Below are 20561 nucleotides of genomic sequence, written 5' to 3'. Positions count from 1 at the left end.
CCCACCCCGATAACGTTGAGGATTAACGGTCTTTCATTGACACTGCAATTGACTGCTGTTGTTGACCGTTGTCAACTGCCGTCGGAAGCAGTCGACGCCGTTGCTTTAAATCGCTGGTGTGTTCATTGGAGCAGCTTTTTGCTGACCTCTGTGCATGGTCGAGCTTAAATAATTTTTTATGAGGATTCCGCATTGTTGTGGCAAAAAAAACATGTGTTTTTTAAGTAAGCTATTAAATTTTTAAGATTTGATGAAGCAATTTTTATAATCCTATTATCTGACTGTTCATCAGTATTTGTAATTTATCAAATAACATATATAAATATAGTATATGGATCTAAATCTATAAAGTCTACGTTTATTTCCAAATCAACATAAATGATATTTAATTATTGAACAATACAAATAATATTTTATCATTGAGATTGATATTATCAATCCAAGGCATAAGTTGAATTGATATCTCATTGATCAATTTTGATAAGAGCATAAATATTATATATAGGATGGGATAGCCTATGCATCTTTGTAAATTTTTAATAATTATTAAAACTTTAAGGATACTAAATCGAAGGAAAAACCCACCTCCCTTGGGGATAACTGAAAAATGTAGGAAACTTGTGAACACATTTAAGTTTTCAGTTTATTGTATAATACATTGATCTATAAATATATACACTTATTATATATACGTTTTGTTTTTCGGTTTTTGTTTTATTTTTATTTTTTTTTTTGAGGTTTTGTGAGACCTGCCTGTATATATATTTTTAAGAACTTATTTATTATTGCTATTATATAAAGCAATCATTTCATTTAATGAAATCGAAATCAAATATCGCTGCATCTATTTTTAAAATTGTCTTACATAAGAAGTATGTTCTATATATCGGCTGATATACACACACATAACTGAATTGAGTACACTTCAACGTAACCGAAAAAATATGTTTGTATAAATGATATACATACTACATACATATATATATATATACTATATATATGATACATTTACCATGCTCGACCTTGCAATGGCAAATAGCCTCCACATTGTTGCTGATGACCATTCGAAATGAAATTGTTTTGGTTTCTATATGCCATAGCTAAACTATTGGACATAAGAGCATTATTGCAGGGTTGCTGTAACATCGATGCATTGGTGCCTCCAACTGTCCCACCATAGCTGGCTATCAGCGACGACGATGTATCAGGTGAGTGTGAGTTAGGTGCATCTCCCGGAATGAGATTGAGGCCACCCGGCACATTGGCGCTAGTTGCCGTTGTTCCGTTGCCGCCGTTCGCATTTCCATTGCTGTTATTGCTGTTGTTGCCTGAATTATTCGAGCTATTTGTGTGTGATTGGGGTTGTGCCGCACTGCTGGCTCCAGAGCACGGTTTGCCATCCTTCACCAAAACTGGGACCGCGACACGTCTCGGCGAACTTGCTGACTGCAAAAAGGGAATTAAATAAACGCAAGACGCAAATTCAATAAAAGTCAAGTGGCTTAATTATTTATTTGATTTAATGCTAGTTGAACCGAAAACTCGTTCTCTCAAATGGGGTAGCAATAGTATAGTATAAAATTTATTTAATTTACCTGATTGTGCTGATTCTGCTCAGCCATAGCCTTTTCCTTTGCTTGCCGCTTGCATTTGTATCGATGGTTTTGAAACCAAATTTTCACCTGAAAATAAGAAGTATTGAATAAGGTGGATTTTATTTTAAATACATAACTTAAATACTACTTAAAGTTAGTATAATATCGATATATCAAATATAACTTTCGGTATATGTTTGTGGTATATTTTTAGTATGTTTGTAGAGTATGACTTTATAAAAAAAAGGGGTAGGGGTATCTTACAGTCGAGCACACACCAACAGTCGATTTCTTACTTGTTTATTTTATAATTTAAACTAACCCAAACAATTTTTTGTTTTGTAATTTTTTTGTTGGTATGTTTTTGTCTTAATTATTAATCAATTTTTGTTGTGTCTTAGATTGTAATCAATAATTTAATTTAGCCTCAAACATTTTATGTATTTTAATTATTCTTCTTTAAATGTTAACTATTTTGCTATCAATAAAAAACTCACGTAAACAACTTTATAATTTAAAATAATAAATAAAGTTTAATTCTTTTTTTCTATATTATTATTATATAATAATAACAATAATAATTTAAGCCAATCTCAAAGCAATTTCATTTTTCTTATTTCTAAATTGCTTAGATTTATTTGCAATCATAAACTAATTTTATTTTCAGGTGTATTCTAATTAAAATAACAATATAATAAATATTCTATCATCATATGTAGTTAAATTACTAGTTTCATTTGTAATATCTATCCCTCATAAAACTGCTCAAAAATACCTATACAGAGATGCCGTCATATCACAATGGAACTGTTTGGTAAAATGTAATGGAATTATCTTTTATAGAATCATTACACATTGTATCTGGCTTTGCACGCTTTTATCACTAGCTGAGAATTGTTATCAATGATTGAGCACTGACAGGGAACTAATAGGCGTGTTAGTGAACCGCGAAATCGCACGGCATGCTGTCCAATCAATACAAAATATAGACAACAATTGGGAGTGTATTTTATAAATACAATTAAATGTGGTATAGCGCAAAAAAGAGAGAAGTTCTTTTCTGTGGTTTTCCGTTTTATTATGGGGCAGTGAGTCGAGCAAGCAGCCAATGTGATGTAGAGAATAACACTAAGTAGGTAGAAAGTACTTACAGAAAAGGGATGTGTATTCCGCTTGATAAGTTAGATTACTCTACTACCGACTACTACGAGAGAAACACTTATGTATGGAGCAAGGAACACAATGGCAGGACCCTTTTATAGATGAGCATGATCAAACAATGACCATATTTCAATTCAATACACATTCTTGGGGTGAGTTTAAATATATTATTTTTTCGCATTGTTCATTAATGCGTTTTTATCTTTCAAAAACAAGCCACTGTTCTCCACACTTACACACATCAGGCATCACACACACACACACTCTGGATGTGCTCTGGAGCTACGGCATTATTCTAAGGTAATCACCACTCCCGTTTAGGCGGGTAGGCTTTTGTATAAAATGTTCAGATAATAAAACTCGTCGAGGGTGACAATACACAATTCAAATATTTTTATTGTTATAACACGTCACACCCCTGTAGCTGTTTGTCAGCACAGTAATTGCTTAACCTAATGACAATTATATTGTGTTTAAAGTGTAAGTTATTGTCATCCCCACGCCTTCCCCATCCTCTTTACCACTTACTAAAGCAAACATCACTCTCAAGATACCCAAATTCTTAAAGCACACACAATGCGTAAATTCTTGGGCTAGATACTTTATTGTCTATTCTAAATCGCAAACAGTAGAAGACATCTTTATTTGGTGCTATCCCGGAATTAGATAAATGCATTATCCTTCCATCTGTCTTTTTCAATTAATACATTACAGCTGTATTTATTTATTTTATTGGAAATAATATTTACAAGGTACGTTTGAAGATAATCGAAAGAGTTAAATATGGTTTGTTTTCTTACTTGTGTGGGCGTCAAATGTATAAGGCTGGCTAAATGTTCACGTTCTGGGGCCGATAAATATCGCTGCTGTTTGAATCTTCTCTCAAGCTCGTATACCTTAAAGAAATAATAGTTGATAATATTACATATTTATTTATTAATCTGTTCTTATATTTATTTCCTTATGCTATAAAATGGTTTGACTCTATTTCAGTTTGGTTTTTAGTTTTTTATTTAATTTTTAATTCTTTTTCAAAGTAAGAGACATTTTTATTGCTACATAGAGGGTAAACAACAAAATATAAGTAAGTAAATGTGGTTGATATTTAAAAAAACATATTAAATTTACATTTTAATTTCAGCAGAAATATTGTGTTCATCATGCATAAAATTTTACCCACTCAGGCCTCGACTCATCGCCCTCAACAGGGATGATTTTTATGGAATCACGGAGCTTGTATTGTTTTCAAAAAGTCAAAGTAAGTACATATTGTGATATCCTGGCACAGTTTTTATAATGAACCCACAGCAACAACGATCGACAGAATACCGAGATTTTGATGAGTAACTTTTAATTGAAGCTTCAGCAGCATCCCAAAAACTTATTTACTCTTCATGTTGAGCAGTGTCGACAGCCAAAACGAGAAAGAAGTGTCTGGCGGTCAATGCACATTTTTGAATCGTAGAAGGAAGGTGAAAGGTGCCGAAAATAAATATTATCGAAGTATTGTCTGTTCTGAAAACCTGTTTACCGAATTTGGAGCTCAGATGATTGACGCAGTCAGATAATGCCAAGATATAAATATGTACATTCTTTTTCTATTCGAATGTGAAGTAGAATGAATAATATTTTTATTTTAAATCGCAGTTCTAAATGTGTAGACAGTTGCCTAGCATTTCACGAACAAATTCGAGTAATTAAATTGAATAAATTATAGCGTTCAACCGTAGATCAAACAATACTTTGTTTGACACCTAATTAATGTACATATTTTTATGATCCCACTGTACTGTCAAGTTCGAGTGGTGTTTAAGCTTTACATCAATGTTGTCTCAATACATGTGATTATGTTAAAGCATTTTGCCTCTACCCTTTGGCTAGCATTGTGGTTCGGAATTTAAATATATGTTGTGTGAAATCAGATAACTTCGCTCCTCAGTCTCTGCTGGCAGTCAGGCATGATAAAATGATAATAAGCTGTAATAAGCAGCTCGCATTCTTGTGATAAATACATGCATAAACGGCACTTGTGTGCCCTTCAGAATTGTAAGCCTCGTTTTAACTGTCAGATAAATTTGAATAGACCGCAAATATAATCAGAGATTAATTTGGTATTGCACATTTATCATAATAATTGTTTATTTGGTGTTGCAGTTAAGTGAAAGGTTATTTGCAATATGATACAGTCTCTCCATAATGTTAACATACCAATGTAATCTTACATAGATGTTGTGTTAACAGTGCAAACAACAATAGCAACTGTTAAGCTTCTACAGCCTATAGAAATTGTTCAAGAAATAATTCTCCGAAAGATTTGAACTGTTAGATAAGTTTGAATATACTAAGGAATCGTAGTTAACCTTAAATATATTTAGAGATTAATTTGTTTTAACACATTTATCATAATTATTGTGTATTTTGGGTGACACTTAATATTACAATATGATACACGAACAGCCGATACATAAATTTAACATACCAACGGCAATGTAATCTTAACATTCCAACAGCAAACAGAATCTGAAGATTTACATAACTGTTGTGCCAAAAATGCAAACAACAGTTGCAACTGTTAAACTTCTGTAGCATATAGAAATTGCTGAAGAAACAATTTCCCAAAAAAATGATGAGGTCAAAAATGTCCACTTCAAAACGTTACTCAAATCGTCACAGAATCGTGAAACTCCCCGCTCAGGGTGATAAAGTTATTTGTGTACATACAGAAATACATACTGCAATACATAAAGATATGAACGAAATTTCAGCAAAATTCAATTCAAATATTTAAACCGCTATAATGAAAAACGAATTTGATATTTACAATACACTTAAAGGCCCAAGACTTTAACAAATAAAAATACCTTTTTGAGAGTATATTTACATTGTACAAATGTGTGTTTGCGTATGCCGTTCGACAAACACTACCGTTGGATATACATACGTATGTATGTAAGTATGTTTGTAGTATACACGCACACGTACATGTCCTCACATCTTTATGTACAAGCCAGTTTGTGCGTATGTATGTATGTATGTACGTATTTATTTGCACATGCATATGTATTTATGTACATTAAGGCGATGGTTAAAACAAAGTATCTTATGGGCAGGATTGCCAACTGTTTCATGAAGGGGCGCAAGAGCAGAACGAGTCTGTCCGAAATGCAGATACACTGTTATTAGGCGTAAATTACGGCAAATAAAATATTATTCGAAACAAATATTAAAATTTTTTTTTTTATTCTTGATTATCGTATTAATATTCATTTACAATACACAAAACTTCATTGTTCTATGATAATTTGATACATAGCATTCTGTGTCTAAAATTAGGACTGGAGCAGAACAAAACACTTTCAAGAAGCTTTTGCCCGTCGGCCAATTGCTCTTATTATTTATGTATATGTCTTTTTTCTAAGATAAATAATTTTTGATTTGGAATGAAACAACCTAAAGAAGAACATCTCTATCAAAGATGGGTTCATTTAATAGAAATCATTATATGGAATTTATTTTGATCGGTTCGATAGCATTAAAACAATGTACAAATTTGCTTTATGCGGCGGCTCATTCATGAATATATATTAACGGAATTTGCATGCTAGATTTTATATTTAACTAGCTTTAATGTTGTTGCATATTATAACTCACTCTTAAAATATATGAATAATTTATTTGTAATCTAATGTGATACTTTATTATGAAATTGTATACAATCAGCTTACTCTTTTTTTGCCTATTTCGATTATATTTAGACAGTTGAAATAGGCGTATACGTAATTGTTGAATTACATTTTGTTTTGAATCAGTAAGAAAATCAGTTCCTATACAATTTACATTGATCGGTTGAAATGATAATGACAGTGTCATCACATATTTGAAATCATTTAATAGGTAGGCTTCTTCAGTGTGATTTTAACCCAAAAACTTTGATCCAAGCTTCAGCGATACAAAGAAAACTGCGTATCATAGTTTCTGGGGAAAGGTCTAATACACTGTCACCTATGTAAGAAGTTTGTTAGAGTGTTTAAGGCAAACAATATTGACTTGAAGGTACCCTGGAAAGCCACTTAAACAGACATATAGAGGGATGTACTACGTTCGTATGCTCTCTACATGGACTTCTATGCAAATAACATTCAAGTGGCCGTCGGTTGGCGCAAGTCTTCGACTTGAAAAATCCGGAGGCATTAAATCGCACAATCCCGGGGGTCCAATTCTTTATAACATCCGAGAATATGCACGACCAGGAAATGACTTGTGCAGCACTTAATTGAATTACCGCCAGACCAGTCGCCAGTTTTTGAATAAGAATAGTTCGATGAAGTTCCCCCCGCCCTTCCACCGCAAACTCAGCAGCAAGCACAATCACATTCAGTGGATGAATTTGATTTTTCAACAATCATTTGCGGTTCTGAACCCCAAATGCGACAATTTGAACGGTTGACGAAACCGTCAAGATGAAAATGCCCACCATATTTTACGAGTAAACGAATATCGCAAACTGCCAAACTCGATTTGTATTGTTTATTTATACCCTGTTACAGTTAACAATTTTGGAGATGTTTCATTTTTTTGATTTTTTTTTAGCTCTGATATTTTTATTGTGTTTTATTTGAAATCATTTGCGTACTGAATGAGCTTTCTTGCATATCCACAATAAATTCATAATAATGTTCATTAAATTTAAAGGCATTGCGAACTTGGTTATTTCATACATAAATTTAGTCTATGTGTGAGTACATAAGTCTTGAATCTTATAAAAGAACCAAGTTCGCAATTACTTTTTTTTAATATGCAAAAAAAGTAATTCAATAAAAAAGCACTTGATGAAGGATATGCTCTACTAACCTGAGCTTGTGTGAAGAGAACTCTTCGCTTTCGTCTTTGCGCCAACGGGAATTGTAGAGGTTTCGCATCACTTACACTGCATGCAGCCAAGCCACTCATGTTGCCCATGTGACCCATCGAACCACTCGCTGAGGTACTCATAAGACGAGATACTGAAAGCAAAAGTTTGGCAAGTTACATGTCTGTGAATATTCACGAATTTCAAAAAAACCAAATGTATAATTTAATTAATTCAGTTGACTTCAATTCAAAAAGTAAGTAGAAAGGTCACATATTATCAAAATAATAAAAAAAAATCTGAAAGTTTATAATTATAATAAACAACTAAATTCAGAAAATTCATATTCAAAGAAATAAAGAATTTATGTTAACTTCGCAAAAATATTCAAATTTTGTGAAAATAATTATAATAAAATTGCTTTTAAGTTTTTCAAATACAATGACAATTTAATTTCAATAAATTTAAATTTGAAAATTTATGATAATAATAAAAAAAAATTCAATTCAATTCAAAAACAATTTTAAATTGCAAATATAGTGAAAGCTTGAATCAGTTCCGATAATTTTTGAATATATTTAATGTTGATATGTAAATTTCTACATTATAATTTATCTGTTTTTTATTGTCTCACACTTTACAGGGTATCTGTAAGTTGATTTGCATTTATCAATTAAAATGCACAATAGCAGTAGATGGCACTTGTGCATAGGGGAGCATATGAATATGAATGATATTTACGCACTTTACATGGCATCTTCTAGTTCGTAACTCTCGCGAAGATCATAAATAAGAGTATGTTAATGTATGTATATTTAGGAAATTGTTGTCGACACTCACACACACACACTCACACACAGATGGACATATGCATGCATGCATACAGTCGTAACTTCATCGACGAGACACACAAACAGAAAACTACAGTTCATGCTAAGTACTTGAAACTGTTTGCTTTACTTTTAAGTAAAGATATTCATAAATGACAATTATTGCTGAGTCACGCAATCAATGTACACTCTTTTTTTCATAGCCTGTTTAATGCTGTATTTTTCTTAAAAATAAAAAAGGTATGCGTGAGAATAATTGATTTCACATTATTTTGTTGTCATTGTTTATTTTAGAAATGAAAAGATGATTATTAATTTTTACATTTTGTACATTTATGACGTTTCTGTACCATATATGTCCACGCCATACAGATTTCTACGTAGTACCCTGTAATAACATCGCATGGCAAACGTGAATATGAATTTATTCAAAATCAATATATCGGGAAAGGATTAAGGATGTGTTACTGAAATACTCCTCACTATTAAATAAGTTAAACTCTTATTGAAAATCGATCAAGGTAAGACTTGACTTGAGATGACTTGCGATAATTTAAAATAGTTAAATCTTATTAAATTACTATTTAATTGTTTTGATATTTGATAAACTTCAAAGAGCTTAACTTTAATCGAAATAAAATTATTTCAGATATAAATACAGGATAACTGCAAGTCGTTCAGACCCCTCTGCATTCGGACTCGTTTTGTATGTCATCGTGAATACAGAAGGCAGACAAACATCTATTCGTAATATCAAACGTGAAAATCAACAGCCGAGGAAGACAGTAGCTCGACATTGCAGCATGTGTATCTTTAAATTCAAATGGGATTGGGGAGTGAGATACAAGATTCTAATCAAGCATATTTGTTTGTTTTTTATAAACTTGATATGTAATAGATTTCGTAGACTCTAAGAAGTTGTCTTCCAAGTTATGGCATTTAATAAGAAATATACTATGTATGTGTTGTCTGACTTTAATTATTTTGCATTTGTTCGGTACTTACTTGCAAATCTGGGATCATTTGCTGTGGATCCATACCAAGATGCTGAACCTCTCATGTCTGTGTAGTGACCCGCCAGTGATAAGTTATCGGTTGGACCACAATAGCTTTGCACTCCCGGACTGTGATATAACGAGCCCATAGCGTAGGGATTCGCCATTGTTGAAGTACTTATTGTTCCAGGTGAATTAATACTACTGCCACTAGAATTTGATCTGAAAATATTTAGAGTAACAAAAAGTTTTGTCTAGTTTCAATTTAAATTATTCAAATGAATATTTTCTAAATACATATACGAATCATGAATACAACAAGGTCAAAGCTATTCTCATTTTTATCGCTTCGACTTCTCAATCATCTAAAGAGTCTCAAAAGTCAAACACGCATTTGACTTCTCTTGCAGTAAATCAAACATAACACGTTGAGTAAGTGAAAAGTAATTGAGTCGAAGGATTATCTTAGGCCGGTCAGAGATTAGCTCAAAGAGAATAATTTGTTTGGGGTGGTCAACTTTGAATAGCAAAAACCCAAGTGCATTCACAAAACCAAGTCGCGCATTCATAGCGACGGCTATGAATGAACCCAAAGTAGTTACAAAGTCGCTATGACCTCAAAGAGATTGTATTGGCCTTTATGCTCTTTATATAACTCCGATTCATAGGAGGGTGTTGGTTTCTTTTTGAAAGCATCAGAATTGTATGTAAAGAACTATTAAAAACCAACTAAAAACCGCGACACTTTAAAACAAAATTTGTTTTGTTGTTTATTTCTGAAAAGAAGTTTCATCTATGTATTTTCAACCAACAATATATATTTATGGATATAGAAATTCGCTTTATACATTCATTATTCAGTCATTCTTCAAAATTTAATAACACTGATTGCAAGCCACTAAAAATTGTATGTTACTTATTGTATATTACGAGAAAGTTATAAGTTTTTTAATATAAAACACTTTTCATCCTAAGAAAGTATATAATTACTTTTTTTTAATGCAATTTCCTTCATTAACTAGTCTAATGTATATCCATAATTCGCATATAATTCAGAAAACAGAAAAAAAAGAACAGAAAATGTTTAGCAGATTTTGATTTTCCGACTAGCAAGAAAAATTCCAAATCCAGAGAAGAATTTTCTAAAACTGCAATACTTTATAGCTTTTATAAAGAGAGCCTAAAGTCATCTCATCTGGGACGCATTGCATTCGCTAATGGTCGACTGAGACAATTGACGTCGGACCCTGTTCTATTTTAAGCGAGCCCTGATTTCTGACGAAAGTATGAAGCGGACATTTATTTGAAATACAAGTGTTGAAGCAGCCACGCCCAAAGATGAAGGAAGAGTTCTTGCCACAAACTCTGTTCGTCAAGTGGCAAGTGGGTGGCTGCAACGAACGAACGAAGAAGGAGCCGTCACGTCGGCACGTTGATGGACAGCAGAGACAGGAAAACACAAATGAGTGGGAGGGCAACATCTACATACATTTTCCTGGAATAGAGAGAGAGAGAGTAATGGTGCATCAAAGGAACCAGCTACTGGAAGCTGTATTTGGAAACATTTTTAACATATTATTCTAATAGCTATATACTTGTGTATATATTGATATATTAATAGCAGAGCTTAGTAGACTAACGAGTCTCTGAGCTAAAAAAGCCAGCCATGCGAATTTGCAGAGACATCCTCAGAGTAGATTTCTAGGAAAATCTGTCCAATAAGCAGAGAAGAATATGGAAGGAGTTGGCGGACCTATGGCCCACAAAGAGTGGGCTTGGCAGATCTAACAGGTCACAGCATACAATTCGCTCATTATAATTATAATGAGTATACTTAACGCTCTAGAGCTTTTCAGGGACAAACAATATTGCAACAGAATGCAAATTCTAAAGAAATAAAACGCCATTGAAAGCGAGAATTTAATTTGCGAGGTTTCTAACAAAGCCAGTTTTATGTTAAGCTCGAAGCCTACCGCAAACGAGGTAAAACTCGAAACTTTGTTGTTTTATATGCCTGTTAACAGATAAAGTTTTCCGTACAAAAATAAAAAGCAAACTCAAACTAACTATAAATACACGATTTTGCTAACAGGTTAGCCCAAGTTTGTGAGCTCTCCTAATTTCAGTAAATGGAAAATTTAAATTATTTTATTTAAATCTCTGACCGATGACATTTATTATTTGTTATTATATTTTTAGACGTTCAATTATTTTTTTGGAAAAGTGATAGACATTTTTTTTTTGAAAATCTGCCGCCAATAATATTAAAGGAAAGTTCTTCTAATGCACTTGAAGTAATTATTTTTAAATTTAAAAAATACTACAACATGGTAGCAATCTAGAAAATATGTTGCGAATTCTCAGCATTGTGTTTAATAATTCCAAACATGAAACCTTCTCAAGTACTTAATGCACTCAAATTATAATTCACCTCAAGCTCTGATGTGTGAGAGTTCTAAATCGTGAGCCTCTACTGTACTTGAAAATTATTCACGAAACCATTTTGTATATCGCGATGCAAAGCGTCGGAGCGCTAACGGTATCAAAAAGCAGGCAACAAGCGACGGGGTGGAAATTCGCCCCTTTTCAATGTAAATTTATGTAAAACCACGAAACCTCTGGTTAAAACATACATTTTATTATCAAATTGTATAATCGAGCTTAAGCAATTTCGCCCCTATTTCTTACGTCAACTTAGAGTTTACAAAATCTGTGGTGTATTGCTTGAGAAGTTAATTTGAAAAGTAATGAGACGATAAAAGTCTAACAATTGGCGTTACCGATGCGGATTAAAAATGGAATTCTTAGCCTTAATTACTAAATAGAAATTCTAGTACTTAAAACTTTACTGATTATTTACAATAATTAATTTAAATTTTAAGTAACCATCGAAAAAGATCCTATTGTTCCATTTTAGTTATTGCTGTTTTCAGTTATAATCCACGATTGTTTTCTTTAACTTTATTAAAATCGACGATGGTATTTTTAATATCATTAATAATTAAATCAGATTAAGAGTTATTTTTGTATATAAAACATATCAACCCTTTATTAGTTACTACGTTTTTTTTTTGTAAGTTGCATCTCTATGAGGAATATATCAACCTTCTGCGAATTCAATTGCAAAAATAAATTCGAACTTACCGAAACGGCGACGGAGGGTTACCGTTAATTTCCAGCTTGCGATAAGATTCCTCGATTGGACTTAGGATATCGGTGACGCTAAACGGAGTCGAATGGCTATTGTTGAAGAGAGTGCTCTGGTGCTGGCTGTGCAGATTCTGGAGATGCTGAATGCTGGATAGACTGTGATGATGATGTGCAACCGCTGCAGCGGCTGCGGCAGAAACCGTGTGTTGTGCCGATGCCTCGTTTGGGTTATGCTTGACAAGAGGTTCCAACTGGTGCTGCTGGGAGGCTGTCGATGGTATAAGAATATCCTTTTGAGATAAACTCATAACCAAATCTTCTTCATTACCCAAATTGTTGGCCTCGTCGTCAGGTAGCGCTCGAAAGCATCGCCGTTCGTTAAATGTTGGATCTATTATGTTTGACGCTGACATACGAAGAAATTTTCACCGTTCACGTTCACTATCAATTTGAACCAATCTATAAATACAAACGCATCAAATATTTGTTAGCCACTTGACACAGAAATGTACAAATTTTATTGTTTCTTTTGGGTTAACGAACACAGCTATGCAAAGTAAACAAGTTTCTTAAAAGTTGTTTAATATTGCGCTTTAAAAAAATTATTGAACTACCGACAAAGTCAAGCAAACAATTCGAAGTGAATAGTAATTTGAATTTAATACTAACTATATTTGCATATTCCGTAAATTCATATTGTATATCTTAATTATAGCACATTTATTGCATGCTCCATATTTGCTTTCAATTTTAATTTCTGTTCTGTTCTTCTGTCGAATTTTTAAAGTTTATATTTAATAACCAATGAAAGTAAATAAATCTGTTTAAATTTGTAAGAATAAAAGAACCTATCCACTTAAAAAGATTTCAAGGTGATAGTCGATCAATATTATCTTTGTTTCATGCCTCGATCGATCTGGAGAAATTTTATTGTTGTTGTTCGGTACTAGGTAAATATTTGCACACACCAAGGGGATTTTAATTGCTTTTCGCCTGCGATTGTATCGTTTTGTAAAGTTACCATCAGGGTTGTTGAAAATTGTAGGCATTTTCCAAGTAAGGGATACTATTTAGATAACAATGTGATATAGCAGCACATCGGGGGTAAAATAATAGAAACCTAACAGAGGTGGTCCTACAATGATAGGGGTGTTTGTCCAAAAAAGAATTCAGAATGGAGGATGATTCGCTATCAGTGAATTGTCATGACTGCTATCATCAACTGATCGCATTTATGTCAAACGATGCAAAGTCGTAACCATAAGAAGGAAAGCCCAAAGATCGCGAAGCTCACCCTTCGTTGTTAGCCAATAGAAGAGACCGCAATCACTTTGCGTAGAAACCTGCTAGGCAGGATTCCAATGCTATGGCGCACTTATGCAAACAACGTCGAGGAAGAATTGGAGAGCGTTCAACCGAAACAGCTATGGTGGAAGTGCTGCTGAAGTGGCCATGTCTAGCCAAGCGATGGGCGAGACATCTAGCCAAGCATTAATATGAATATTCAAGCTAAGCTGGGTGCACAGAATGCATAAATTATTGAAAAGAAATTCTGCTTTGAGCAATTATAATTTTAGAAACTACGAGTACTGCTTGTCAATTAATGGAAACTAAAACTGCCGTCGGAGTTCCTAATAATACATGTGATGTACACAGAAAGATTAACTTCTAAATTCATGATTGTCAAAAGTGTTAACCAAGAATAAAATAATGTTGCTTATCGAACATCAAAGCTCTATTATATTATATATTTTTGTATTTTAATGTTATAAACACGTAATAAATGAATATAAATTAATATAAATGAATATTAAGAAATTTAAAAAGGGATGACTTGGAATTAAAATAATTTAACATCGCGAATGTAAAAATTTAAAATTATTTTAAAATACAAATTTTTGAATGAGAGGAATATTTTCTGAATATTTTAGCATAGATTTTCATAATCGAATATGCTTTATGTTAAGAAAAGTATTGTTTAATACCTAAGCAGACAGCTGTAAACTTCACAGATTATGACAAAAATATATAATTAAAGATATAAAATCAATTCAAGAAAATGCTATGTCGTTAATTGAAATCTGCCGTCGGAGCTAGCATAATGTATTGAAGGGTACATCAAGTATAAGCAATACATTGCAACTCTTGTCAAGTTGCCTAATCTGCAGACAATGCAACAAAGGTGATACATGAAATGTAACCTGCCGTAGCATTAAAGAATAGATGAATGAGGTAACTAACGCCTTTATGCTACATTGCAAAAGATACAGGCTCCTAGCAGCGCCGCCTCCTCTCTCGTCGAGGAGCAGGAGCTGATGCCTGGCATCTTGATTTCAGTTGTGCGACGCCAGAATCCCAACGGCAGCCACTTGACGGCATTACGGATGACGGATAACGGGTGACGAGTGACGAGTAATGGGTAGTTGCGGTTCACCCCAACACACATTCTCTCGCATGGTGCGTGGTGAGAAGCAACCCTCTGGAACTCGATATCCACACGAACTCGCATTCGCACTCGCACTCACGCCCCAGATAGAGCACGTCTCAGAGCAGCAACTGGTAAGATGTCTAATCACAGATTTTTAGCATAGAGACGCCGACGCCAACAAACAATAAAGCCCGCATATTCCAGCCTGGATACACTCGAGTTACAGGAAGTTGTGGCAATGCTTTCAAATGGATATTTTAAGTGTTCGGCACACTTTCAAAATCCGGCATCACAATGCCACAATCAAGCATAAATAGTTTAACAGTTTATTGACCAATCAAAGAGTTTATGAGTTGTCAAAAAAACTTACAAACTTGTGTAAAATATTTCAATTTATCACTGACCAATTAAAATTTATCGCAAATAATAATAATGCCAACAGTTTTTTTCTTCTTTTTCAGTACAAGTCTAATTTTCAATTTCAGGTTTTCTTCAAAGAATAAATCAAAATCCAATATGCAGCATACACACTCTTTGCATATACAGAAAATTGTAATTTGTCATGGAAAATGCAATTGTTTCAAAATAATATCCAATTTTCGCTTTGTTACAGTTTTCATTTTTTGTCGGTTGTTGAATCTTACTTGAATCATATTGTATTTGTAGTAGCACTTTTAAATATTGACCATTTCTTCGCGCGAAGTGGCAATAATGTAATGTAATTTTGGATTCGGGACTTGGATTTGGGGTTTTCACTGGTAATATTGCAGTAATTTTCAATGAATTGTGATCGAATAATCGGCCAGTAATTTAAACAGCAACATTGGTTTAGGTCTTAGCGATTTGTAGAAGCCATTAACTTATTTGGATAAAGCACTTAGAATATGTAACACCAATTTTTTGTTTCTGCCGCACAATATATGTATGTAAATTTAAAGACATATAAGCCCACGTCAGTGAATTTATTATGAATATCCACTCGACACGATTCCGTCAAATGAAATAAGAGGTCTGAACAGTACTGACGAGTACTCCTCAGATGGCTTCTGGATAGCCCTCGAATAAGTTTTTCCTATTAACGATAACTCTGTACTGTTGGTACTGGCTACACACTTCGTTGCACAAAACAAACATCAAAATATTGCCTATTCATTTTTACACGCAGCCAACCAATGAGAGCGCCAGCATCATAACGATGGGCTGGCATACAATACACAGCTAACTTACTTTAGCACTACAGCGACTGCCATGGCAGCCTATATTTCAATATGTCCGACTCGTTCACACTGCCGACTGCATGTGGACAAACGCGTGCGTTAGACAGAGAACGATGTAGCTTGAGCATACACATTGTGGCTGCGTCGCTCGTTGCGCATGCAATGGGCCAATGAGAAGCGATTGTGCGTTTTCATCCCCCATGCGAGAGTTGAGGTCGCATATTTGGAATTAGTTTAGGAATGTTAAATGCATTCTTAAATTGTTAAATTTCCCCTCACTGTCACGCCGAACAATAGAAATGCTTGCTAAGCCTGTATTTTCACACAACGCAACAATGCGTCCGCGTACTCCTCATGAGTGCCAACTTGAAATCGTTAAGAAGTTTCTGTCGGCCTCTCTGGTGGACAGTATTTATAACATTTCATTGAAAATCGAAAAACAGAGGCGTATCCTGGCTGGATGGAGCAAATAAATACACATACACACACACATACACAAATTTACATCATCAGCATCATATGCTCCGCCCGACAATCCATCAATGCACCAATGCGTCAAATAATTTAAATATAGTACAATTGAAAGTCAACTGCAAGCATTTTAGTTGATTGAAAACAGCGACTCGCCTTTAAGACCGAACGCTGTTTTGATTCACATTTATGACATGACTACCATTCGCATAAGAACCCATTGCACACCCAATCGTAAGCATAAATTTGTTGTTTATGTTTGAACTGACATAAAGAGTCATCCGCCGTATAGTAAACAGACAAACAATGGCATCAGTCTGCTTTATACCCTATCCCAATTATGTATTCATAAGTGTACGAATGTCATCTGCGAGCTGCAAACTGTGAACTTGGATTTGGATTTGGGTTTCGGGTACCTCTAAGCAAACTTTCGTTTGGTCGTTTTACTGCACAATACCCTTTTGATTTCCTCATTATTACAGCTTAATTATGCTATTATTGTATGGTTCAAATCTAAGCACTATTCCGAAAGAAGACATGCTTTGTTTGTCGATGAATTTTTGTAGAACTTCTTTAAACACCAAACAAAATTTGTACAGCATTTTAAATTTTTTTATACACTCCCCGATTAGTCGCACTTTTCATCTAAATTAAGAATTAATGCGGCATGTCGGGGGATGAAAAGCGAAAAAAGGAAGCAACCATTGTTGTGACAGTTGTCTGTCTAGTTGAAAAAATCAGTTTATTTTGATTAGCTCTAACGCCAAATCAAATCACACAAATTACTTAAATACCGGGAACAATTTGGTGAATGGCTCTGAATATTATCTTACATTAGAAATTGAGCTATCGTATTGAGTTTCGCGTCGGAATCAGCACAGTCGAGTTGATTTAATAATGTTCGCCTTTGTGTTCATTCTTCCGTCGATCTGTCGGTGGATGTGCGTGAATCTCAGAAAGTGCCACGGATTCGTTCGAATATACAAAGAAATGTAAGTTTTGGTAGACATATATTTATTTTTATTGCTCAATAGTGATTTACTTCGAATCGGTATCCTGCAACTAAATATTCTTGACAATATTTTTATACCCGCTACCCATAGGGTAGAAGGGTATTATAACTTTGTGCCGGCAGGAAATGTATGTAACAGGTAGAAGAAGGCATCTCCGACCCTATAAAGTATATATATTCTTGATCAGCGTCAACAGCCGAGACGATATAGCCATGTCCGTCTGTCCGTCTGTGTGTCTGTCCGTCTGTTCGTATGAAACACTGGATCTCAGAGGCTATAAGAGATAGAGCTATAATTTTTTTTCGACAGCATTTGTTATGTTTGCACGCAGATCAAGTTTGTTTCAAATTTTTTCCACGCCCACTTCCGCCCCGCAAATCAAAAAATCGAATAACAAGCGTAATTTTAAAGTTAGAGTTCCGAATTTTGGTATATAAATTGGTTGCGATCAGATAAAAATTGTCGAAGTTATTAAAGAAACACTTTTGTATGGGCAAAAACGCCTACTTACTAGGGGTCTGAGTTGCTTTGGCTGACAATCTGGTATATTGTGTCGTCTATGGTATATTTTGAATACGGTACTATGTCGATATACCAAATATACCATTTGGTATATTTTTAGTATTTTTGCAGTATTTTCGGTATATTTTGAGAAAATACTGCAAAATATATTTCTTTTATTCAAAATGGGTAGCGGGTATCTCACAGTCTAGTACACTCGACTGTAGCTTTCTTACTTGTTGTGAATTATAATAGTGCAAACAAGTAAGAAAGCTACAGACGAATGTGGTCGACTGTGAGTTATCCGCTATCTATTTTGAATGAAATCAAAACAGAGCGACATTATTTTTAAAATATAACAAAACAATATGCCGTAAAATACTAAAAAAAAAATATAAAGTGATACATTTGGTATAATGATATAGTACTACAATCAAAATACCAGATTGTCAGTCAAAGCAACTTAGACCCCTAGTGAGTAGGCGTTTTTGCTCAAATAAATATATTACTTTAATTAATTTTTTTTCATTTTTGTATTCAAAATATACCAGATTGTCTTTAATTAATTTTTTTTTTTTTAATTCTTATCTGAATCACAAAAACTACAGGTTTCATTGTATATACCAAAATTCGCGACTCTAGCCTTTAAACTACGGTTGTTATTGGTGATTTGTCAATTTGGGAGGAGGCGAAAGTGGGAGTGGTAAAATGTGAAGCAAACTTGATTTGCCTGCAAACATAACGAATGCTGTGGAAAAAAATTATATTACTATATCTTATAGTCTCTGAGATCTAGGTGTTCATACAGATGGGCGGACAGACAGACATGTCTAGATTATCTCGGCTGTTGACGCTGATCAAGAAGATATATAGGGTCGGAGATGCCTCCTTCTGTCATTTCCTTCCGGCATAAAGTTATAATACCTATAAGTTATATGCTATGAGTAACGGGTATAGAAATAGTGTAATAAGAATAATTTAAGTAAATAAATTTGTTTATCAAGTTATGTTTATCTGTACACTAAAAAAAAACAGTTTTTAAAATCAGGAACATTCGTCTTAAAAAACAAAGAACAATTTGTCTTGAATCATTTTAAGAACCAGTTATTAAAACTAAAAATATTAGTCTGAAAAATGCATAATTCTCCAAATCGATTTTGGCTAGAAATTCACGAAAATTGCTACACATTCAGTTTTTTAGTTCAGAGCTTTATTAGTCGAACTGGCAAAAATCATTCTTTATTGCAGTCTAAGAGGAGGGCATGGATTCAAATGCTGCGCGATTCGGTAATAAGTATTATATTTCGTATGTATAGCAGAATAACCGGAGGCACTAATCAAATAAAAAAATCATTGTATTATAAAAACAAAAAAAATATTTATTTTTATCTTATAATAAGATTTGTGGTCTTAACAATATAAGTTGTTTTCTTTTATTATTGTAATAAGACATTGATCATATATATCAAATATTCTTGAAATCAAGACCAAAATCTTGATTTTAGAAGTCTAAGCGAAAACGTAATATTCAAAGTGAATAAATTCATATTATATAGTTGCAATCTAACTAATAGATAAATCAATAGAAAATTTCGATAGTAAGGGTAGATTATCTACGCAAAGTTATTGCATGGAAATGATCCCTGCACTCTCTGGCAAATCAATAAATAGATCGTTCAGAGTTTTCATTATGCGTATTAGGGAGACTTTTATTGCCGATCAACTTTAATTTAAACTGTAGATTCTAATGAACTTGCAACTTTTGGGAATTGCTTTTAATCAACCGGAAAATTCAAGAAAATTAAAGACTGACTTCAATGACAAAAATCGCCAAGCGAATGCATTTTCAAGAGAATCTAAGGGTGTACAACTTTATAGAAATTCATATTCTCATGGTACAGATTGTTGAGTAAGAAAATACATTGTTTCCCCTAGCATCTTAAAGGTAACATTTCCATGGCCTTTCTTCTGCATTATCAATATTATTACACTAATAACCACATTACTATTTTAATTCGGGAATAACATTATTCGATTGTGCAAAAATTTGTGAATAAATGGTACAATAAATGAGAACGTTCCCATGCAGTCGGATGGATGAATTGAAGTTCATGCTCTCAGCACGACATAAGTTTTCAGTTGAATGATTACGTTAGCAACGATCTTCAGACAAATTAAAATATGTAGAAAGAGCAATCGAGAGCACAAATCAACCCCAAAAATTGAAGAATAAAACGCTTGAGCAGCTTTAGATATAATGGCAATAAAAGTATTTAATAAAATACTTATAGATATACGAGCATATGAGCACTTCATATAAAACTACGCAGGAGCTCACTTCACTCTCGACT

General features: G+C 33.6%; 1 protein-coding gene across 1 annotated transcript; it reads right to left on the bottom strand.

Annotated features, from left to right (window-relative positions):
- Nucleotides 1–522: 522 nt before the first annotated feature.
- On the bottom strand, nt 523–16030 carry LOC117575118 (homeobox protein Nkx-2.1). The gene is made up of 7 exons (XM_034259216.2): nt 15653–16030; nt 12575–13039; nt 9441–9652; nt 7608–7759; nt 3557–3652; nt 1596–1682; nt 523–1446 (listed from the first exon to the last, which is right to left on the bottom strand). Exons 2-7 carry the CDS (start codon nt 12991–12993, stop codon nt 1009–1011), a joined length of 1404 nt encoding a protein of 467 aa, XP_034115107.1. The 5' UTR covers nt 12994–13039; nt 15653–16030; the 3' UTR covers nt 523–1008.
- Between the last annotated feature and the right edge of the window lie 4531 nt (nt 16031–20561).

Source organism: Drosophila albomicans, chromosome 2R, assembly GCF_009650485.2.
Source record: "Drosophila albomicans strain 15112-1751.03 chromosome 2R, ASM965048v2, whole genome shotgun sequence".
Lineage (NCBI taxonomy): Eukaryota > Metazoa > Arthropoda > Insecta > Diptera > Drosophilidae > Drosophila > Drosophila albomicans.
Note: the sequence above shows the minus strand (reverse complement) of the source record. Positions and strands in the feature narration are given on the sequence as shown.

What these genes read in the sequence shown, in the direction of transcription:
- LOC117575118 (XM_034259216.2), bottom strand. Translation starts at nt 12,993, where the DNA reads ATGTCAGCGTCAAACATAATAGATCCAACATTTAACGAACGGCGATGC. An exon ending in AAATGATCCCAGATTTGCAA is followed by an intron (nt 7,760 to 9,440) that starts GTAAGTACCGAA and finishes TTTTGCTTTCAG; the next exon opens with TATCTCGTCTTATGAGTACC. An exon ending in TTCTCTTCACACAAGCTCAG is followed by an intron (nt 3,653 to 7,607) that starts GTTAGTAGAGCA and finishes TATTTCTTTAAG; the next exon opens with GTATACGAGCTTGAGAGAAG.